The following is a 22,687-nucleotide window of genomic DNA, read 5'->3' on the forward strand; positions in this document are numbered from 1 at the left end:
AATGCATTAAAAAGTAATCAAAATCATTACTTTTTGGCGGCAAAGGCTTCTTTAAGTTCAGATTAAAAATACATAGTTTTGTAGGCCATGTTTGTCTCTTTATCCAATTTTGCAACCTGTAAGCAGTTTAGCATACAATATTCACGTAAAATAGCTTTTTGGATTTAAAACTAAGATAATGCTAATTGAATATCACCCTAAGCCTAACTGCTAGAAGTATCAAAGTTACAAGTCCTTCAAATCAACAATACTAATATTATTACCTTTGCCATCTTATTATTATTATTATTATTATTCAATTCCTATGATAAGAGGCTTGAAGAAGGTTTGCAAGCAATACAGCAGCTATGCACTATTCTTCAAGATAAACTCTTCATATCTTTATTCTTTGTCTATACTACTGTAATTATCTCTATCCTTTGCTTATTTTACGCAAATACCAAAATTCAAATCAGGCATCAATATTTATTCCGCAAGTTTCGCCTTTCTTTCTATATTTACCGATCCAAAGCTGAAGAATGTCTAGCAAGAAATATCAGTTCTGGATTTGGTTGACCTTCTGTATTAATGGTGAAAAACTGGTCTGTATCTCACAACCATAGTCATGAACCAACCAATGGTGTAGTATTTAGATATCTACTTCGTAAGCATGAATTTGATCTTTGTTTGTTTGATACATTTAGTACTCCCAAGCACTATTTTTCGTGCTCCCAGCTTTCCCTTCGAGCCTTCAAACAAGTCGAAAACTCTCGCTAATATAGCCCCACCCAATGGCCAAATGTAACCTGTCATAGTCTTCTAAGGTAAATATTACAACTAGTCATCATTTTTTCTATTATTAATACTTTTTATAAATCCATACAGATTTACCAAATCAAAATTGTTTCGAGGACATGTCTTCGTTACAGCTTGAGCATAATTTGTGGAATAGAGATCTTGCTGCTGTCCTGAAATTCTGACATATACTTAACTATCTAACACATTATGGTATTTTTCCTAATAGATTTACCCGTACCATGAAAATTTTAAGTGCTAGAAGACAAGCAGAAGAAGATCTCCAGGAGGGTCGTCGTTTGAGACAAAGACGGACTAGAATTCAAAGAAGATGAAAAAATTCCGTCCTGGTTACCGCTTAGGACCCACCCAAGCTACCGCTGGTAAGCCATTAGATTTGAATAACTTGGTATTTAGTTTTGTAATGGGTTGAAAAAGCTAAGAAAAAGATGTTTTTCTTTGACTGCAAAAAACATGGTGGGGTAAAAAAAAAAGTAGAATATAAAAGAGAGAGAGAGAAATTGGTGCTTAATTAAAACCCAACTATAAGACACTCTAAACCCCGGAAAACTTGCAACAATTCACTAAAATCGCCTTTTTTTTCTATAGGGTATCTTGTCTCATTTTTCAGAGTTATACATCTTTTACGCTAGCAATTTTCTCTTTCAAACTAACAATTAGTATGCTTTATACTATATTAAGAATATATGGGAAACAAACGACTCTTATACACTACATGCTCAAGTAAAATTATATTCCTACAGTGATAGTATTGATTATAACACTGATTTGAGGTTGCGTACATGACTCCTATATTTCGCAATCGGTACTATCCTAAATATGGTGTTTAGTATCTGTATCAATAAAGAGCTCCGTGAACAACTCTACAGTCTTATCCTAAAAGTCATGCTGCCTTAATATACAAGATCATAAATAATAATAAAAAAAATGGGTACAAATATTATACAAAAGAATAATACTAGTAATAATGAAACATTGGTTTATTCAAAGCTTTGCTAGTCAGTGAGGTCTTCTGTATAATTGGCTGGGAAGGCTCCATGCTTACTACCAATCTCTCCCTCCCACCAACTTTCCCGGTCTCCGTTACGTTTTGTTACAATAATTGTGTCTCCAGCAGAAAAAGAGAGTTCATTAGATCGATCTCCGTGGTAGTCATACAAGGCAGTCACTACAGTATAGGATTGTTCCTGTTGAGGAATCGGAGGGACACTGCGCTTGACCTCGTTTGAATTCATGTTTTCACTAATATGCGGCTCGTTATGGTAAGGGTATTGATTATAGCCATGCTCACTATGGCTACTATGGCTACTTTCAGTACGGTTAAATGTATTTTTACTACTGTAAGAAGTGGTACGATGGATGCTAGTGTCTGCGATGTCTCTAGGCGGATAGTTGTGACGTGGATAATTTTCATAAGATTGTTCGCTATACCTATTGTTATAGCCAACACTACTCCCTTCGCCATTATTTATTGCATCCTTTCTTGGTTCATAAGGCGGCGGTGGCTCCGCAAAGGTATGTTGGAATTCTGTCTGCCCGCCTCTGATACTTGGGTTGACGATCGGGGATCCGAAATTTCCGTTTGTCAGATTGGGTGATAAAGAGCGTGAATCATTTTGCGATAAGAAACTTGGGCTTCTATTTGTTTTAGGGCCAAATCCTCCCCCCACCCTAGGACCAGCACCGATGTTATCCAGAATTTCGTAAAGACGTCTTGCTACTGGTGGTCTTGACACACCACCTTCAAGAATCTCTTTAGCAGTAATTGGTCTGCCATAAAAGGCACTGTTTGTGTTTGGCCTCTCAGACACTTTAGATCCTTCCATTGAGTATCCTATAGATGCTTTTTAGCTTACGAATTTCCAGTCCACATCAATAGCTTGGCGCTTTACTTACCGATAAATAGTCCCTTAGATGAACTATTAGCTGTTAGTCTTAATAAAGCATGTTCTTCATCATAACTTTACCTGTATGAATATGTGACTGCAACATAGTCTCCATTATTGGTTCCTGCTGATACCTCAGCTGCTAAACCATAAGGACCTGCTGCCAAAGAGGCTGTTACGCCCAGTTGAAATTGTCCTCCACCTTGAACAAATGCTTTTATGGCAGCTCGATAGTTCATTACAATCACTAGATTGACTGTTTCTGCACCGATCTGATACCCCGCGCCCTAATAGAGACAAACAGCGTTGGCACCACCACTCACAATATTATAGTATACTTACAAACGAGGTCAACGATATACCTGAAGGCGCGGACCAACCTACAAGAAGTAATAAATGAATTCCTAGAAAAATCAAAAACAGTATTTTTGAACCCTTACTACCGTCAGGATTTCTATCTCGGGAAAAAAGAAATATTTTAGATGTCACTATCCAACTTTTGAGTCCCCAAGAATTTCTTACCTTGCTATAATTATGCCTGTGCCATTCTTTGTGGAGACCATCATACCGATCCGAAAAACTCGAATGAGGATTAGTCCATGAGCATTAGCCAGAATAGACTTTGGGATCACTGTCCTGGGATCGCGTCCTACAGATTTTTTTTAAAAAAAAAAGTTAGGTCATTCCATTCATGACAGCATCGGGCCCAGAATTTATGCTTCTTTACCTGTGAATGATTCGAGAATATCAATTCCTTTACGGATATCCTCTATTGGGGTTTTTTTTGTAATAAGATGTTTTAGAACAATGTTTGATTAATCTTGTGGTAGTAAGCTGGAAGAACGGACCTTCTAAATCTCTTTGAGTCCTGGGCGCCATTTTTAGGGTATAAGTTGAAGAAGATTCTTTCCTTTTTTTCCTTTTTTCTTTTTTGGCCTTGTTCTTAAGCTAAAAAATGAATGGGTCTGACAGTCACCTTTACTACAATAATGGAACAAGCTGTTCAGAGTCAACTCATCCGGCTCCTACTACTTTTTCTTCTAAGCAGCACAACAATTCCGCTCTAAACTTCGCATGCTTTAATCTTGACTTTGTCTTCAGAAGAAGATACATATACTGCTATTTTTTTTATGTCTAACTTATATATTCTATCTTTCTCACTGCTAGAATGGTATAATTAGAGGGTCATCATATGCAAGCATAATTGACTAATGATTTTGTCACACGATCATTGAAAGGTGGGTGTTTAAATAACCGTATAGCGACCTAGTTTCTTAGTGTGTTTTTTCTTAAAAATAAATAAATAAATAAATAATCGAATTCTTGGAGAAAACAAGAGAGTAGAACGTGTCGAGTTCGGGCTTAAATACTAGAACATGATAGCCACGCTTTCTTTCCAAAAGATCTCCTCATTATTTTCATAAAAGTGTTCTTTTTTTAAAGAACAATACAATATATAAAGGTAAAAGATATTAGTTAGTGATAGACAAGACAATTAGTTTTATCTTTCTCTCTCTCTCTCTTTCTTTTAATGTATATATATAGATATAGATATAGGGTTTGTTTGAATGCATGCAGATTTCTTTTCTTTTTCTTTTTCTTTTGTGATCTTTGTAATGCTTTTATTGACACAAACAAAGTGGCTTTGAAAGTTTTATGAATTGTTTCTAAGAAATGCTTAGCATAGGGAATTCCACGAGTCAGCAATGTTAAACAGATGGCTATTGGTAATCTTTCCTTCTTCTTATGATATATATATCTATATAGTGATAGACATCAAATGGTTTTAATACACCTTTATTTCATTCTTCTTTCTTAAAAGCATTCTGGAGCTGCTTCTTAAAGTCAATTATTACTTTCACTATACAGGATATTGGAAATACTCAAAGCATAAAGGTCACACAGCTATATTTCTGCTCATTAAACATAAAATAGGTATTAAATTTATGAATTTAGCTTGGTGAGTTGAAAATAGTATGCGATGTATTAGAATCAAAAGTGTTCTATTAAATAAACTAAGCTTGAATTTCTTGTATTGTTTATTGAATGAAATGTCCACCGGTAAGCTCGAATATGAGTTCTACGTAATATACAAAAGCGTAAAACTTCCTGTCTTTACGATTTCTTTGTCATTATTACGCACATACACATATACAGTTGCGGTTTGAAAATGAAGATGTGTCATAAAATATGAATTCAGTGCTATGCTAATTTTATCAGAGTATTTGGCATTTCTTGTTTGCTTTAGTAAAGAGACTCTTGAATCTCTACTTTTAAACACACAACATCTAACATAAAGAAGTGGAAAAAAAAACGTGAAAGTAGACAGTCGATTAAAACACCGAAAATATGCTTGGGTTTAGTTTTCCATACAAATTCATAATATTACGGTTTTTCCTATGTCTTTAGGATATTATTTTACATAGGTTATTATAGTAGCTTCTATTATGTAAGCTACAAATATATAATTTACAGAAAAGTTTATTAACAGATATTTATAAACAAGGGTCTTTTTTTCTCTCATTTTTAATCTTTCTATTTTCTCTTTGCCACACCTCTTTATTATGAAATGTGATCGACCAAGATATCCTGAGTATGACGGTAACCTATCCTGTTTGGACACAGACAATGAATATTTCTGATGAATGACCAAATTCATGTTGGAAATACTTTAATAAATATTTTTAGATTATTGGTGTATCAAACAATTTCTTTCTTCAAAGAAAAGGTCGGGTTGGTTGTAGTATTACTGAATAATCGATATCGTTTTATCTGGGAAAGTCTCTTTCAAAAATCATATAGCTTAATTCTTTTAAAGTATGAAGTATATGCTTCGACATGATATTTATTCAATAGAATTATAATTTAACAAATACGATATAACATGTCAAACTATTACCTTTCCTTGCAGTCATATTATTCGTTTTAAGCGCAAAAATGCAAAGAGTTTGAATATTTTATAGATCTACCTTAACATATACTGCGGCATACATAAATGAGCGTGTATGTGTATGTGTATATGCGTGTGCGCGTGTATATGCGTGTGCGTGTGTTTTGGTTTGTTAATATCTACCTTTCGCCATTTCTCCTATTCTAAAGTGTGAAACACATTAATATTTTGCGCCCTTTGTTTCATAAAAGTTACATTTTTGATATAAGTACAGATCAGCGCGAAGTTGGTTATTACACTTTTATATAAACATTGAATAAGTGTAACTAGATATACATGTAAAAAGATACTTGCCTAAGCGACTAAAATATAATAGCTATTGTATACGACTACATGTATAAATATACACAAGATGTAAACTAGAATAAATAGTCAAGCACCTATCGTAAAGTGCTCTTCAGTTTGTAATTTTTGTGTGTTACAATAATCTTTCTTGTATCTGCACCCCGTGAATTCTTTCACGAACACAATATTTTCTGGAGTCAATATTATGATAGATTTGTAACAGTAGCCCTTTTTTTTTAACTCCCAGTGATTATCTTTTGAGCGATAAGATATAGAAACAATAAAATGGTACACGGTATATAAAAGTGACATTTTATTACGAATTTGATAAGCTTAGACGCAATAAATAAAATAAAGAAGTAGTAAAATAATAATAATTGAAAAAGAGAGAACAAATGAACGCTAGTTTGCACTCAAGTAAAATACATTTCTAGTTAAGTATTTTATAATCAGATCAGTCCATATAAAAGCCTGCCATACATTGATAGGGCATGTTTTTATCCATATTATACTTCATTCAATGGCTCGTGAACGATAAAAACATTACTATTATTTCAAGTTATAGGGTGCTGTGTGCAAAAGATTTCTTTTAGGAAAATAAATACCTTTATATGTACGACAAAGAAGTTCTATTTTTCAATAAATTCGTCAAAATATAGACTTTTAAAGAAAAAAGAAAAAAGAATCAATATTAAAATTACACCTATATTTTCTGGAGGAGTTTATACCCAATAAGCATAATAGAGCAATGGTAACCTAGACAGATAAATATTTTACTCGTATCTATTGATTCCGCTGAGTGGTTATCCATTGAATATTAGCAAGATAAAAGAGAGATAATAAATATCAGGGAAAAAACACACGCATTTTAGTACAACTGGCTGTGGGTATGTAAGTTAGCCCTATCAGAATAAGTACACTGAATGTGTGTAAATGATAAGCTTTAGATAGCGAACTGGATTGTCACACAGCATTATGAATTGATTTCTGAAGCTTATAAAAAGTCAAAACAGAACGAACATACTCTTTCTCTCATATTCTATTTCAACAATGACCTTATTCAAATCAGACGCCTGGTGAGTGACATAAAGAGCAAAAAAAAAAGAAAATACTTAATAAGATATTGACTATTTGTAATTAGTGTAGTAGACGTGCACACTCATGTGTACCTACCAGAATACCTTGAGCTTCTCCGCCATCGTAACACTGTCCCCTTTGTTCTCCCTCCTCTCAAGAAAGGTGAAGACGAGCGTCTTATTATCTTACCTGGTGAAGACAAGGATCACTCTACTCAAAACGGAAGACCGGTTGGTGCAGCATACTATGACGTCCGTGAGAAAATCAAGTTTATGGACCTCCACGGCATCGATTTGTCGGTTGTAAGTTTGGCAAACCCATGGTTGGACTTCCTGCCACCCACTCAAACTACCCTGGATTTGGCTACCAGAATGAATGTTGAAATGGAAGAGATGTGTTTGGATAAGGCAGCAGCTGGTCGTCTTTATGGTTTTGGTACCTTGCCTGTAACCTCTGTGGAAGGATCAATCAAGGAAGTAGAGCGTATTGCCAAGCTTCCTCATCTTAGAGGTGTTATTATGGGCACAGCTGGCTGTGGAAAGGGTCTAGATGATCCAGAGCTTATCCCTCTCTTTGAGGCTATTGCACGCCATCAGTTGGTAATCTTTTTGCACCCTCATTACGGTGTTTCGCTTCCTACCTCCGCAAACACTGAAGTCGGCCACTCACTGGCATTAGCTCTTGGATTTCCGTTTGAAACCACATATGCTGTATCTCGCTTGATTCTCTCTGGAATTTTTGACCGTCTTCCTGACCTCAGACTTCTCTTGGCTCATTCTGGTGGAACTCTTCCCTTCCTTGCTGGCCGTCTTGATTCTTGCGTTATTCACGATCCTTTGGTAGCCTCGCGTCTGCAGCATCCCCCCTCATACTATCTCAAAAGACTCTACTACGATGCCGTAATTTACCATGAAACTGGTGTTAAAGCAACTGTTGATTTTGCAGATCCAAAAAACATCATGTTCGGCACAGATCACCCATTTTTCCCTCCGCTTGAAAACCAGAATGGAGGTCCAGAACGATGGATGTCAGTTGACAGCAACCTTGCTGCCATTACTGATTCTGGTCTTGACAAAACCGTTGTACAGGGTATCTTGGGAGAGAATGCTCTAAAACTACTTAACCTCAGCCCACCCGCATCATTTAAAAAGAAAACCTTAGATTTAAAAGATATCTCTCTTAATCCAACCATTGCCCCTATTAGTCTTCGTTAATCAAATAATCAACAGAAATTTATTACTATTATTCAAAAAGAAAAAGAAAAGGTGTTTGTTCTCCATCGCTATTTAGTTTAAGGGCTGGTAAGCGTATTCTGGGGGGCTCAACATGGCAACCATAGTTAGCATAATTGCCAATATGATATTTAAGCACCAGGCAATAATGCATATAATAAAGGACACATTGTAGCGTGTCCCAATGTAAAACGAATCACTCGTGTTAAACAAATAGGCAATTACTCCCATAGAAAATGCTTGTGGAATAGCTACAGAAATAAATAAATAAATAAATAATAATTCTTAAATATACTTATATACACTCACCAGAGATCACGAATAGACTATACACATATAGTAACTGTTAGTTCAATCGAAATGTTATTTTACACTTGCGTTTGACTTACCCAGCAACGCCAGACCATGCTCTCTCTCTGTTAAGTCTTCCTCCGCAAAGAGTCCCTAATAATGCCAATATGGCTAGTCCTCCAATGATCGTTGCCAAGACCATTCCAGCAGCTGATGCGCGCCTTTATTTTTATTTTTTAAAAAAACAATAATAATAAAGCTACTATATTAGTAATCATAAAACTCAGATATATTTTTACTACAAATTTACCAAAGCTCACAGAAGCCCTCTAATTTTAAAATCAACGTAAGTTTCTTATCTGATACACAGCAATATCCTCAAAGATTTCTTACCTTGTTCACAGTCATTGTATTTTGCAGATGGAAAAGGCCGACACTCTCGGAGAAAACTATTTTATATATTTCATAAAATAAAAACACAGGGGGAAAGGTCGGCATAAAGTCTTGTATTATTTTCATTTTTATATAAATAATCATATATACCTTTTACATAGCTTAAAAAGACCATAGTTTGTCTCAATATAAAACGGAATCGGCGTAACAAAAGTCAGCCTTTATAACAAAACATAAATCAGTAAACGACAATGATTGGTGGAGTCCTAACCATTTAGGCATTACTAATGCAGTGACTGTCAAGGCATAATTGATGCAGAATGCAAAGAAAATTACTAGGTAAGTAACAAATGACACTGCCATGAAGATTCCAAGAGATTTAACAAAGAAGGGGAAAATAGGAAAATGCTCTGTCTCCCAAAGAATTAAAAAAAAAGACAATATATGTGTATATAAAAAAAATTAGGTGTCTATTCTGGGACATAAGCATCACCATTTTCATAGCCCGCACGTTAAATAAGAATAAATATATTGCTTCTCCAAGTCTTCTTTTCTTGGACATCCAGAAGATTATATGTTCTCATTCAAACCATTTTATCATCTTACTCGCTTTGGTCAAGAAGACAGGAGCCTTCCAGATTTACTGAACTCTGAGAAAAAATCAATCTCCCATTTGGTCCAATTAGCTGAAGAACGTCGTGTAGCAAATGCCAATTTGATTCGTTATGGAAATCCTCTTGGAGAAGATCTCGGCGTATGTCCATCTTATATTGATTCACAAGACAAGAAATAAACAAACTTAGCCATAAACTGTCATTTAGGATGTTACAAAACAACTAGGAAGTCTACTTGATATTTGGTCTAAGAACTTGGTCGAGTTTGCAGGTACATTATAAAGCTTAATAATTAAAGTTTACAAGTAGCCAAGAGCTAATGTGTTATACAGGAAACTGTGAGCAATACAGGGAGACAATTAAGTCTATTGGTGAGAGAGATAGTCTGTTAACTGAGACAAGGGATAAAAAAAGACGCCTGGAGGAGAGCATCACAAAATTGCAAGACAACTCCCCAGAGTCGGTAGACAAGATTGCCGATCTCAAAAAGCAACTATCAGATTTAGTGGCATCTACAGAACCAGATGAGGTTGAGATGAGCAATTTCAAGCGTGTTGCAGCACGCGAAGCTCTTTACCTTCTTCTCAATGGTATGCATGAGCTGGCAAGCAAGACAGATATTATTTCATCATTCGGAAAGTATATTGTGGATGAGTTGGATGTAACGCCAATAACACCTGGTCAAGAAAGATCTACTTACCAAGGTAAGAGCACACGGTACAATAGAAGGTATTTACCGCCTTTCTTCTCCTCTCTTCAAAGGATGTGTACTAAAGTGATACACATACACTTTCACTAAATCTCTTTAGGAACTAATAAGACCGCGCGTATTGTAAAGGATGCAACCAATGCTATCACCAACTGGAAGCCAGACAAAGCAAAAGTCCGCCGGACACTTACATCACATCACGGTCGAAATCCATTGATCACACCCCGTATAAGCTCGTTGCCACAGGAAAAGGACCTCCCTCCTGTACCATTACCAAAGGATGATAATTCAGAAGAAGCCACTGAAAAAGCAACTGAAAGCTCTACTGAGTCTAGTATTGCACCTGATGCAATCGATGTATCCGACCAGTCAGACAGCCTCCCTGAAGCAGACGAGATGCCCGTAGAGGAAAAACCAAAGGATGCTTTACCTTCAAGAAAGCTTTTGCAAATTAAGCCTCAATCACTTCGCAAACCTGATGATCCAAACCCTACTCAATATCCTGATCCTTATCCACGCATAGATGGTACACATGGGGTCCCAGATTTGGCAATTAATGACGGACAGCCATACCCACCATTTGCGACATCCCTACCACCTCTCTCAAAACCAAACCTAGCTCCATCTGGGTTCTCGCATGTTTATTTAGGCTTGCCAGATCATCAAAAGTTATACCAGTTTTATCAACAATATACTCCTCCAAAAACGTATGAAGAAATGGCTCAATCGCTTGGAACTCATGCCATATTTAATCCTTCCCCTCGCAACAGCCATCAAGGAAGTCCTAACCTTGGTCCGCGCGCAGATCCCGGTGGATTTGTACGCCCAATGAGTAATCCTAACTACATTCTCCCTCAAACCTCTGTTTCTACTAGCTCTGTCTCAAGCTTAACTTCTTCTGGTACCCAAGCTGTCAACACAGAGTTTGACGCACCTGCCAATGAAGATACGAACGATGATTCTCTTGTGGATGATGTTAATACTAAAGCTGCTACGGAGAAGGACGATCAGTCGACTGTCGGTAGCAGTGAGAGCCATTCAAGATCTAGAGTATCATCCCTTTTAGCAAAATTTCAATCATCCGCTAAATGATAGCATCTGTTAGCCAGCATCTAATTTATTGTGTTAGTACTTTTTTTTTTATATTTTATACTCCCTTCTTATCTGCTCAGTCAGTGTAATTTTATATCATAATTTTAGAAATATCATATTTTGATACCATTTCTTGTCTAGAATTCTTGTTTACAGAGGAATGCAAAAGACAATATAAGAAATACCTTTCTTAGAAGATGCTTAGGGCCATGAGCTTAAATTTTGTGATTTCTTATTATTTACATATAAATTAAACAGCAAAGAAGAGAAAAAAAACTGTATTTCTTTCTTTCCTTTTAGACAAATAGTTTGACGTCAGGATATATTGTCTCCTGAACGATTTGACCCTCGATGGAGCCCCATACCATATTTTTTTCGTTTGGTTCCTTCGTGGGTATTTGTGGATATTGATTGATTATAAGAGTTATTTAATCCTTTCTGGGAGTTTGATACTTGACTGTAAGATGGAGTTCTTGATAGTCCAATGCCTGGCCTTCGCGGAAAAGCGCGAGTAGATGGAGGATGTATTTCCTTGATCGTGTAGTCTAATTCCCCTGTCGATTCAATGTGAGAATGATTACGTGGATCGAAAGGAACATTGACAGGTTTCTGACTGAAAAAACGAGAGTTGGATTGAGACTTTACTCTATCGATGGAATCTTTCGGGGTTTGAGTGAGGTTATCTCGGTAAGGCGCAGTTTGTGAAGATTCGCGACTTGATATTGGTTTCGTCACACGGTAGTCTATCCCAGGCGTAGTACCGGAATTAGATGATCTTTGTGATGATGCCGATAAAGAAACACTACGCTGACTATTCTGCGTTCTTTGGCTTTGGGAGTTTTGAGAGTTTCGAAACAATTGACAATTTGGAACAATTGGGAAACATTGCGAATTTTGATTATTGTGATTACTTTGACTATCTCGATTTTCCTGCATACTCGAACTTCCCTGAATATCCAAAGTTTCCTGAGAACTTTGAGATGGTCCACTTGAAATACTACTTCCCGAATCAATCCAAGACATAGCTTCTTGTAATGAATCTGAATATCTTTCTTCTTGAGTATTCTCTACCAGTTCTGCCTCTCTTCTTAATTGACTTCCAAGTAGTCTCGGTCCTTGAGATATTTGAGTATTCATATAGCTTCCAGGTAGATCAAAAAACTCTTGTGTGACATCATTGTCAAGGCTTTGGGTCAAGCCACACTCATTACTCGTATTATCTTCATCCCCACTCGCATCGCTTGTATCTACATAAGCCGTTCTTATTGTTCCAAGTGGGGACTCGTACTCAAAGAATGAACGGGTATTAGGTATTCGTTCATTAATATCTCCACTTGGTTCTCGCCTCTCTTCTCCGAGCCGTATCTTTTTTCTAATATTAAGAATATTGTCTAAGTGCAAGAAAATTTTAGTCCAGAAAATATCTTTAGCCTTCTCATAATCCTTCTTTTGAAGTATTACATATATTACCTTGATCATCTTGAGTATTGGCTGATCGTTGTTGTCTTGGAAGTCCAAGTATTGCAGAAGACAGTTCACACTGGTCTACATATTTGCATGTTGATGATGTACTATCATCCAAAGTATTGTACTCCTCATTCTCCCAGCAGGACCTCGAATAGTCTCTTGACCGTATACAGCTCATGTGCTTTGGAACCATATCTAATACTTTTTTTATAAAGAAGGCACTCTCTATTTGGTTTACAGGAGCTGGATTCAAAAAGAAAGATTCACGTGGATGTATAGTGTAAGGTGCCTTTTCTGTCGTGGTCATTGATGCTGACTGTTTAAAAGTATTCAAGTCTTGCGATGTTTGGGTATAGCGTGTTCGCTTGTTAGGTTTGGGAGAAGTTTTCTTCAAATAATATATATGAAAAGTTAAGAAAACAATATTATATATGTTGGATGGTTCTTCTTCTTCTGTATATTGTTGTAGCATTAACCGCTATTCATCCAAAATACTTACATTGGAAGCAAGATTAGAGGTAGCCGATCTTTTAGATTCTGTGGTAGATAATGTTTTATCATAAGGATACATTAACGGTTGATCCTCTTCGTGTTTGGAGATATACCCATGGGGCAAAGACGTACTCAACGTATTCAAGTCATAATCATCTGAAATAAATTGCATAACTTTCTGGAGAAGCGGTACCTCCTCCTCTTCTTTATGATGTACTTCGCGTAGCTGTTTATTATTATCTGGGGCCGATTGTGTATTTCCATTACCATAATGAATATACGACTGGGTATCATCTTCTGCTGTATATTGCATAGCTTGTTGAACATATGATATGTCGTGTTCATTATTATATGGAATGTATGGTTGAGTACTATCATCTGAGGTTGACTGTGTGGTTTGTTGGGGGTATAATGATTCTTCCTCATTTTGTTTAGGTGAATTCGGTTGTGTATCGCCTTCTTGATTAGATTGAATAACTTGCTGAAGATATGACACGTCTCTTTCATTGGTATTTTGTACGTATGGTTGTGTGTCGCCCTCTGAGTTAGATTGAATGGTTTGTTGAAGATATGACACGTCCCTTTCATTAGTATTTTGTACGTATGGTTGTGTATCATCCTCTGAACTAGATTGAATGGCTTGTTGAAGATACGACACGTCTCTTTCATTAGTATTTTGTACGTATGGTTGTGTATCATCCTCTGAACTAGATTGAATGGCTTGTTGAATATACGACACGTCTCTTGCACTGTTATTTTGTACATAAGGCTGTGTATCGTCTTCTGAATTAGATTGAATGGCTTGCTGAAGATACGACACGTCTCTTGCACTGTTATTTTGTACATAAGGCTGTGTATCGTCTTCTGAATTAGATTGAATGGCTTGCTGAAGATACGACACGTTTCTTTCACTTGTGTTTTGTACGGATGGCTGTGCATCGTCCTCTAAAGTTGACGGCCTACTGTCTTTTGACGCGTTGGCCTCTTGTTCAATACAATATGGGAAACTATGTTCTGATTGTTGATCGTTATTATCGCTTTGGTTTTGTGTGCTACTTGCTTCTCCGTGTTCACACCAGCCACCAAAACTATTGAAACTTGCAGACCCAGTAGATATTTCTTGTGTCAGATTGCATGAAGACAAGGTAGTAGGAAGAGAGTTGTTAGGAGATATTGTAGGTGAGCTTGCTTTATCAGAGCGAGAGTTATGAATTGATGCAGCTTCAGAAATATCGCCGCTCTCTAAAGAGGAATGAGGTTCACGATTTTGGTGTTCAATAGAAGTAATGGAATTTTTACGGGACTTCGTGATGGAATTAGGAGAGCAATGGTCTCCAGTGTTATTGTGGTTTTGGTTTGCTCTATCGTATTGGCGAGTAACTTCAACCTTTGTAATTTGATACTTTTCTTTTGGTATTGTAGTGGAGTCAGAGTCAAGCTGCATAAATTCTAAGAATAGCTAATTGGTCAGCTTTGTTTTCGACCCACAAAATCTTCTACTGATATTTCTAAAATTCTATCGAACAATACCTGACGATTTTTTGTTCATACTTCCTGTAAGATCTTCTTGTGTTTTTAACGATGCTGATGCAGGCCAGAGCATAGAATCTCTTTTTTCTGATGTCAGTTCGGGTGTGTCAGATTTCCCAAATATAGATGAGCTATAACTAGATTCTGGTAATAATCTTTTTGTTGAGTCCTCCTGCTTGTTGCGGATATCCAATGAATTGAATTTTCGCACAACATTGAATTCGGTCGTGGGATGATTATTGTACTCGTGAGACGTGTTAGCGTGTTCTTGAGACGTATTCCGTTGGCGTTTTTCGTGTCTTTTGAAATCGTAGATAGAAGTGTTCTCCATAGTATTATAAGTCGTTGTAGTGTAGCGATCTTGTGGAAGTGTAGATCTAGTATTGGAAATATGAGAGCGATTGAAGGAAGTAGTTGACAAAAATGTAGAATTTTCAGTTTGATAATTATAGGCATTTTCACGCCAGTCGTTAAATTCTTCTTGAGAATTAGATTGTGAATTTGAATCTTTGTTCATTGATCTTGAATTTAATTCCTGTTCTATTGAAAATAATCCATCAATAAATTAAGATAAGGATAATGAGTGACTGAGGATGGGATCCAAAATTAGCTTGGATCGTGGTTGCTGTACCTGAGAACATCGAACTCATTTCAAAAGATCCATTTGGGCTGCTCCCTTTTCGCCTTTGGAGGACTTGTGGTGGACATGGGCTAGCCGCGATAGGACTGGACGAGTCGGTGGGAGTTGACATAATAAAATAGTATACAAGCGGGGACAACCAAGAGCGCTCTTGGTTTCCTGCCATTTAATCATTAAACAGCCAATAAGGTTATATGTTGACGTCATCAGTTACTGTTGTTTACAGGTTGTACGGTACTGCTAAACCCAAGAGGGTTCAGGAAGCCTACCCTCTACGCCATGTTTAGTGCCTACAGGAAGAACATCTTTGGTGCCGTCTCCGCCACATCCTCAGTAATCGGCAATGTTTTCGGTAGACAGGCTGTGCCCAGTGTCAACCGTACAGCTCTTTCACTGACGCCTGTTCGATTTGCGTCCGACTTTTCTCCTCGCCGTACAAAGTATCGCAAGGCACACAAAGGCAAAATCCCACTTCCCACTGGTGGATCCACAAAGGGTACCAGCGTTGAATTTGGAGAATACGGCTTGCGCATTACTGAGGGAGCTCGCTTGACATCCAGACAGCTGACAGCAGTACATAATGCAATCCGTCGAAAGATCAAGACAGTAAAAGGATCGCAAATGTGGATGCGCGTATTCCCTGACATTCCAGTTACCAGCAAAGGAAATGAAGTGCGTATGGGTAAAGGAAAAGGTACATTTGAGTACTGGGCCTGTCGTGTTCCTCTCAACCGTATCATTTTCGAAATCGGTGGTTTGCGTAAGGAGATTGCTAAGGAAGCTTTCCGTCTTGCCAGCCATAAGTTGCCTGTCAAGACTGAGATGGTTGAGCGTGGCACCAAACCCATTGTTGGAGCTGGTTATATTGCCCCTGTGGTTGCGAAAAAACCAGTGGTTGTACAAGAAGTGCTGGACACACCACCCGCTTCGACCTCTGCTTAGCACTTTGCATAAAATAAACTTGGATAATAGATACGTACATATACATATAGATATACATATAAATTAGAGGTGTGACATAAGCTATTTTTGTGAATGATATTGTGAAGGTATACTTGACAAGGCAAGTCGAAAACGGAATTTTTTTTTTGTTCTGGTGTTTTTTTTTGCTTGCTTGTTTGTTTGTTTGTTTTGAAGAATCCATGTTGAGAATTAAAGGCTGATATTTACACACACAAAACTGGATTATGTCTAGATTGAAAGTGGATAATAATAAATAAATTTTGCGAAAGAAAGATACAATTCCCACACAATTCCAATTAAAGAAGTTGAGTTGAGGCATAGATTCAAAGCAAAGCGAACTACTGTTTTGTTTTTTGTTTTTTTTTGTTTTTGTTTTTGTTTTTGAAATACACATAAACGATCGGGGCAGTAAGAAAAATAAGATGTAAAGAGGAGCCGGGTGTTTATTTTTTATCCTTGGGCGATTTGACTATCATTGTGGCTGCTGCTCCTGTTGATACATGTGTTCCGGAACCATGGACTGAAGAGAAGGAAGTGGCCATACCTGGGATTGTTGAGCGTTATTCTGAACCTGTTCTGCGTGAGCAACAGAGGGGGATGAGCCTGGAGTTCCATAGTGACTGTTGTTTCCGCTACGGACTACAGGTGAAGAAGTAGGTGTACCATAGAGACTGTTGTTATAACTGGGGACAGGCTCACTCTTGGTGACCATTATTTGCTCCTGGCTTTCAGAGAGTGGCTGTCCGAGTGTTGCTTTGTCGTCACTAGCGTCTTTTGTATCTTCCTGTTTGGTCGAAGGATCATTACGATCCAATACAGCACTGCAGAGTTGGGAAAGAATAGTCAACTTGGATCCTTCCTCATCCGAGTCACTAGCCTTGGTGCCGTTGGTTGTATTATCTGTCTGTTGCTGTTGAGCAGACTGGTCGACAGGACGATAGCTTGACTGAACTGCAGTTGTTTGACTCTGCTGAGGAGAAAGCATATTCATTGTTGCTTGATAAGAAAGCATTGAAGGGTTGGTGTGATACATCTGTTGAATCGCGGCAGGCATCATATAAGCCTGTGGCATCATCTGCGCTGAGTTTTGATAGCTCACTGCATTGAAGGGATCGTAGTGTCCGGTTGTCAGTGGTTGATAATGGATCGGTACAGCATTGTTACGCACATTCCCCATCCCGGCTGTTGGCGAATAAAGACCTGTGGGAAGAGCTGATGCAGTAGGCGTAGATGCAGCCGAAGATTCTGCAGAACCACCATCTAAAAACGAATGTGCTCAATATGTATAGGTGTGTATACAAACATGCATTACCCCCGTATATCTTCCGTTATCTTACCTTGTTTTCGCTTCTTGTATGGGCCCCGCTTCACTCCCTTCTTGCGTTCTTTGCGAACAGAATCTACACATGTGTCAACCAATGCGTACTTGATACAACGTTGACACGGACGTCCCTCGTCACATTTCTTGCACGCCTTTTGGCAATTGACTGGAAAGAATAAGTTGAAGAGCATAAGCGAGTATTCAAACACATACCACAAGCATTCTTGACTTGTTTCCGTTTTGGTTTTCCTTGAGATGCGTAATCGTTAACGGAAGACGGCTGCATACCCTGCGTTTGTTGACCGGGGTATACTGCCATTCCAGCAGCTGAGGAAAGTGCGAGAGAGTGCGCGTGATCATTATGCCCTTGAGGGTTTTGGGACCCATGCAGCGTGGTACCGGGCTGTTGTTGTTGCTGTTGTTGTTGGGGATTAGCAGCATAGCCAGGGAAGTAAGGGTTGTTATGAACAAACTGCATAATGAAGTACTAAATAAATAAAAACAAATAGGTTAATGTCAGTTTGAAATGAGCATTTTTTTAGCATCAAATTTCCATGTCTTTTCTCTTCTGCTCCCAGACGGTCTTGGATGCGAGAACGATGAGCAGCATGTCAATCGGTAGCATCAAGAGACCCTTCGGGGCGTAGATTTGGGAGCGAAAAGCAGGACGGGAATGGGATGTTGAGCGGAGCAGTGGTCCTCACCAAGTGGAAATAGAGTTAACGACGCTGCTTTAAAAAATTCGGCAAGGAGAGGAAGCTTGGCCCACTGACAGAAACGGGTTCCGATAGTAGACAAGTGTACAAAAAGCGTAAAGGTGGAAGATAGCGGAGCACCAAAGAAGTCCTTTGACTTTTTGCTGAAGATTTGTGCAAAGAAAGAAAAATTTTTCGTGTCCAGAGCCAAAGCCTTCAAATTGGCTTGGTGACCTGTCTCCCATATTGGGATAATAGGCGACGTCATGGTTTGGCCTTTTTCTTGGGGCAGCCAATGACAGAGAGTAGTCATATACTGGGCATTCAATTTATTAATCAACCTTTGAAGGACATGGCTTCATGACTATAGAAACCATGTACGTGGATAGCAGAGTCCGACAAAGCATACAACTAAACGACTACAAGCGGACCTCCCAGTATTTAATGTCTAATGATATTCAAGTTCCTACTGCTCTACTGTACTAAAAACAACTTATTCTATTGGATAAACCGCGACAAAAAGGTCTTTAGTGCCCGGTTACTCGACGACATTGTAGGTACAAAGTGCCTATATTGTCAATTTGTTAAATATTGTTAATAAAATATACACAAACTTACGACCCGGGGTGTTTGAGTAATGTAGACTTTTCAAATTTTTGCGATAACGCAATCATTCTATCTGGTACGATAATTGTGTCAGCATCACCAATAACATGAAGACTCGGGGTCTTTAGTTTAGGTGTTTTAAATACATGTTCAATGTGTCCATTATGTGTATCTATAAACCCTGCAATGCTGATCACAAATCGAAAGGGAGGATGAGCAAAATCGGTCGAGATCATTTCCGGAAAAACTGTGTTTTCAAGCATATATTGCAACAAAACTCCAAATGCAGCACCTGTGGCGTAAATTTAAGTACATATTAAATACCCCTTGCTTTTCTTACCCTGAGAGAATCCCATTACACCATCAAAGGGTCCCTATCCATATCCATATACATACATATGCATAAGACAATGTACATTTATCAAATATTGATATTACCTCTTCTAAGAGCACTTTCTTGATGTATTCAATCGATTTCTCAAACCCAATGCAGTATTGCCCAATTACAGGATAATATGTTACTGCGTACCACCAAGCATGTGGTTCAATCTCTAACAAAAATAGACTATGAGTACTGCGGATATAATAGCCAGATTACACTTTTCTTTAAATATATATATGTATATATACACGTACCGGCAGAAACTTCGGCTGACTCTTCTGAGCGTTCAGAAACAGTAGTGTATTCCGGAGTTAAGGCAATGTGTGGGCCAGACTTGTACACTATTCGAGATCATGAGCAAACCGATTGACATACTGAGCAATCTTGATGAATACCGAATTCAACAGTCTGATCAAGGCCTTTTGTAAACTTTGCACTCTTTTTCTCGAATATTGTTGCATTGTGGCCGTAGCCATGGAGACATAGAATACGGAGCTTCTTTTGTTCCATAATGTTTTCACTAAATGTTGAACGAAATGAGATTTGAGATTCACTAACAATTCAAATTACATATTTTTTCTTTTATATTAAAATTCCGCTAAAGTCAAAATCAAAGTGTTCCTGAATCTTGGGTATTGTCGTCTAAAGTGTGCATCCCTTTGCTACTTTGCTAAAATGATCTTTTATTTAATAATTGGCCAATTTTTATTTTGTTCCACACTACCGAATTTGAGCGGACAATTTTATACTGGCCATTCTAGGCCTCAATAGAAAGGTTGTTGTTTATTTGTTTTTAATAGTACTTTTAGTACCTTACAATTGATTGGTTGTAACTGAACACACTTTGTTTAATTATAGTAAAGCCTTTCATCTTTATATTAAAGCAAATTTAAACATGTCGATATTTTTTGTTTAGACAATATTCTATCGCAAAGTGAGGCAATAAAGATGATAAACAAAATTTGTACCTTTTGTATTTGGGTGTCTTTAATTATGAAGAAGTATCATTGGCTAATATGGCTTCCTTATGACCCTCGTCAAACACTTTCATCTCTCGCTTTTTGACCAAATAAAACAGGCGTCTATTTTTTATTTTTATTATATATAAGATTTTATGAATTTTTCTCTAAATCTTGTTTAGTTTAACAAGACAATGGACCCAAGAGAAGAAATAGAACCAGGACAAGGCAACGTTCATAGGCGGTGTATACTTTTACATATTTAGGTGTAACTTCATGCATTCCATGTATCGGCCGAAGTCAGGTGCAAGGAATGCAACAAGCCTGAAAATCATACAAAATGAAGTTGCCAACGCCAAAAAAAAATACATCTACATCGATACATGGTATATCTATATATTTATTCATTTATATACCTCCATTATATAGAAAATCTAATAGCAATATATGATACCCATGTACTTAATATAGCTGGTTCAAATCATAAAATACTTACTGAATGCGAAAGGACTGAGTCAAAAAGGTGAAAACACAATGCAAAAATCTGTAAATATGAGGGCGATCAAGTAGAACTAAGGCATACATGCTCCTGTTGCCATAAAGACGACCATAAAAGTTGCAGATCAAAAGAGTGTACAAAGCATAGGCTAAGTAAACAAGAAATACAAGGGATATTAGGAGATCATTCTATCATAGCAAAAAACAAACAAACTAGACAAGATCCTAAGGCCAACATGAAAGACACTTATGAGATGGCACTTGTCAGTGGTTATTGTCATTGTTTATCTGCTGACTGTATCGAAGTTGTTACCGTATACACAAGTACCATAGTGAAGTACTTTGAATCCAGAGTAAAGTCACCTATCGTCTGTGATAGTGTTAAATTATTCACAAATGTAAATGTATACGAAAATTTATTATTGCTTTCAAAAATAAACAACAAATTTGCTCTGCCTTTAGTCAAGCGAAGTTTTAATATAAAAAGCTACTCCTAAGCATTACAATCAGTATGTTTGTGGAGGTTCACAAACCTAGCCCGGTGTACTTCCCGGGGCATATAATAACAATAAATTGGCAAATGACACAATATGTAGCGAATTTTCATCAAATAACACATCTAAACCAGCTGTTTAGGAAACCCTCTCAACCTCTCCCAGAGCATATAACCATAGACTGGACCAGATACTTAGAAGATTCGAGCTTTATTATCAAGATCAACAACATAAACTTCAAAAAATTGTTGTTTATTTTTGCTGTGCTATGTACTTTCATTAAAATGTAGATTTATAGCATTGAGTTTAAGTGCTCTTTTAGCTTCTACTGGTATAACATTATCATCTACCTACGCTGCCAAGCTCGAAATTTTTCTTAAGGTGTTCGATTTAAGCTGATTTAGACTGAATAGGTAGGCATAATACATCAACACTGCACTTTTTTTTCCAAGACATCTCTCCTTCAAATTACACCATGTCTCATCATATCAACAACAACAACAAAAACCTTTATTAAACGAAAACAACCTTAGATTACAAAAGAGGGTTGATAATTGGTGGGGCTATTATAAATTGATCACCCACTAATATTTTTTGAGAAGAATAGTATATTTCTACAAATAGTATAAATATCAGCAGTTAGTTCTGTGTAGAAGAACAGTACAGTTTTACTATACTTTATTTTATTTTTCTTTCAATAAAACACCCTGGATAAGTTTTTATGAATCCCTTCATCTATTAGTTTCATTTCCGTCACAACATGGAGAGTTCTTCATAGAACTGGAATATTTTCTTGCAAAGATGTTTATAAGCTGCTACTATCAAAGACGCAAAATAAGAATTGATTGGGATGTTCTAATCATGCCATAAAGACTAATCAAAGATGAGATCGTGTCATCTGGAGTGGTGGACCGAGCCTTATACATTTTGGCAAGGATGAAAATATTAGAGAAAGCCAGTATCTTAAATCAAGATACAGAGAATACTGTAGGGGATAGATATTGGAGTGTGGTGGAGGTTCCATCATTGTTTAGGTTTGTGTGTAGGCAGAAAGAGTTGAGTCATTGAAGATTATAAAAAACCTACTTGACCAGTAAGCATACATGGACTTGATGAAAAGAAGGACGAAACCCAAGAACTTCACAATGATGCTGGGATGCTAGGGCTACCTAGCGGCCCATATCTCAGCTCCAAAGAGGATTGATGGGGATATCCCACTAAGAAAATGAGAGTAGATAAACTAAAATAAGGTGATTAAAAAGATTTTATTTTTGATTTGTTGGAATCTAACAATCACAGTAACCACCGGGTATGTG

General features: G+C 37.3%; 8 protein-coding genes across 8 annotated transcripts; 3 read left to right on the top strand and 5 right to left on the bottom strand.

Moving 5' to 3' along the window:
- Positions 1–1,503: 1,503 nt before the first annotated feature.
- On the bottom strand, positions 1,504–3,585 carry PHYBLDRAFT_179391 (hypothetical protein). The gene is made up of 8 exons (XM_018438140.1): positions 3,530–3,585; positions 3,409–3,450; positions 3,204–3,330; positions 3,122–3,135; positions 3,024–3,061; positions 2,763–2,968; positions 2,692–2,714; positions 1,504–2,629 (listed from the first exon to the last, which is right to left on the bottom strand). Exons 1-8 carry the CDS (start codon positions 3,558–3,560, stop codon positions 1,791–1,793), a joined length of 1,320 nt encoding a protein of 439 aa, XP_018298096.1. The 5' UTR covers positions 3,561–3,585; the 3' UTR covers positions 1,504–1,790.
- A 3,380-nt stretch (positions 3,586–6,965) lies between these two features.
- Positions 6,966–8,123, top strand: PHYBLDRAFT_121671 (hypothetical protein; the record flags this gene model as incomplete). The annotated part of the gene is made up of 2 exons (XM_018428822.1): positions 6,966–6,992; positions 7,058–8,123. Coding segments are annotated over 2 exons (1,093 nt in total), but the record flags the coding sequence as incomplete, so codon positions are not given.
- Positions 8,124–8,279: 156 nt separating this feature from the next.
- Positions 8,280–9,272, bottom strand: PHYBLDRAFT_59098 (hypothetical protein; the record flags this gene model as incomplete). Its single annotated transcript, XM_018440432.1, has 7 exons — positions 8,280–8,476; positions 8,535–8,551; positions 8,615–8,737; positions 8,827–8,845; positions 8,910–8,965; positions 9,060–9,128; positions 9,181–9,272. The coding sequence occupies 7 exons, from the start codon at positions 9,270–9,272 to the stop codon at positions 8,280–8,282; spliced, it is 573 nt and encodes a 190-aa protein (XP_018298098.1).
- A 570-nt stretch (positions 9,273–9,842) lies between these two features.
- On the top strand, positions 9,843–10,430 carry PHYBLDRAFT_14458 (hypothetical protein; the record flags this gene model as incomplete). Its single annotated transcript, XM_018431245.1, has 2 exons — positions 9,843–10,227; positions 10,333–10,430. Coding segments are annotated over 2 exons (483 nt in total), but the record flags the coding sequence as incomplete, so codon positions are not given.
- Positions 10,431–11,635: 1,205 nt separating this feature from the next.
- On the bottom strand, positions 11,636–15,565 carry PHYBLDRAFT_75794 (hypothetical protein; the record flags this gene model as incomplete). The annotated part of the gene is made up of 5 exons (XM_018443096.1): positions 11,636–12,715; positions 12,795–13,179; positions 13,291–14,732; positions 14,814–15,353; positions 15,445–15,565. 5 exons carry the CDS (start codon positions 15,563–15,565, stop codon positions 11,640–11,642), a joined length of 3,564 nt encoding a protein of 1,187 aa, XP_018298100.1. The 3' UTR covers positions 11,636–11,639.
- Positions 15,566–15,855: 290 nt separating this feature from the next.
- On the top strand, positions 15,856–16,308 carry PHYBLDRAFT_102927 (hypothetical protein; the record flags this gene model as incomplete). Its single annotated transcript, XM_018427745.1, has 1 exon — positions 15,856–16,308. A coding segment is annotated over one exon (453 nt), but the record flags the coding sequence as incomplete, so codon positions are not given.
- A 338-nt stretch (positions 16,309–16,646) lies between these two features.
- Positions 16,647–18,700, bottom strand: PHYBLDRAFT_179397 (Zn(2)-C6 fungal-specific transcription factor; the record flags this gene model as incomplete). Its single annotated transcript, XM_018438141.1, has 4 exons — positions 16,647–17,676; positions 17,754–17,903; positions 17,951–18,224; positions 18,371–18,700. 4 exons carry the CDS (start codon positions 18,698–18,700, stop codon positions 16,889–16,891), a joined length of 1,542 nt encoding a protein of 513 aa, XP_018298102.1. The 3' UTR covers positions 16,647–16,888.
- Positions 18,701–18,930: 230 nt separating this feature from the next.
- Positions 18,931–19,930, bottom strand: PHYBLDRAFT_140075 (hypothetical protein; the record flags this gene model as incomplete). Its single annotated transcript, XM_018430327.1, has 6 exons — positions 18,931–19,000; positions 19,051–19,330; positions 19,379–19,412; positions 19,477–19,589; positions 19,675–19,761; positions 19,816–19,930. 6 exons carry the CDS (start codon positions 19,928–19,930, stop codon positions 18,931–18,933), a joined length of 699 nt encoding a protein of 232 aa, XP_018298103.1.
- Between the last annotated feature and the right edge of the window lie 2,757 nt (positions 19,931–22,687).

The sequence above is a fragment of the Phycomyces blakesleeanus genome (assembly GCF_001638985.1).
Source record: "Phycomyces blakesleeanus NRRL 1555(-) unplaced genomic scaffold PHYBLscaffold_2, whole genome shotgun sequence".
Lineage (NCBI taxonomy): Eukaryota > Fungi > Mucoromycota > Mucoromycetes > Mucorales > Phycomycetaceae > Phycomyces > Phycomyces blakesleeanus.

Coding starts and splice junctions, on each gene's coding strand:
- PHYBLDRAFT_179391 (XM_018438140.1), bottom strand. CDS start 3,560: ATGGCGCCCAGGACTCAAAGAGATTTAGAAG. Junction 3,331..3,408: donor TATTCTCGAATCATTCACAG/GTAAAGAAGCAT, acceptor AAAAATCTGTAG/GACGCGATCCCAGGACAGTG. Junction 2,969..3,023: donor GTATATCGTTGACCTCGTTT/GTAAGTATACTA, acceptor TGTCTCTATTAG/GGCGCGGGGTATCAGATCGG.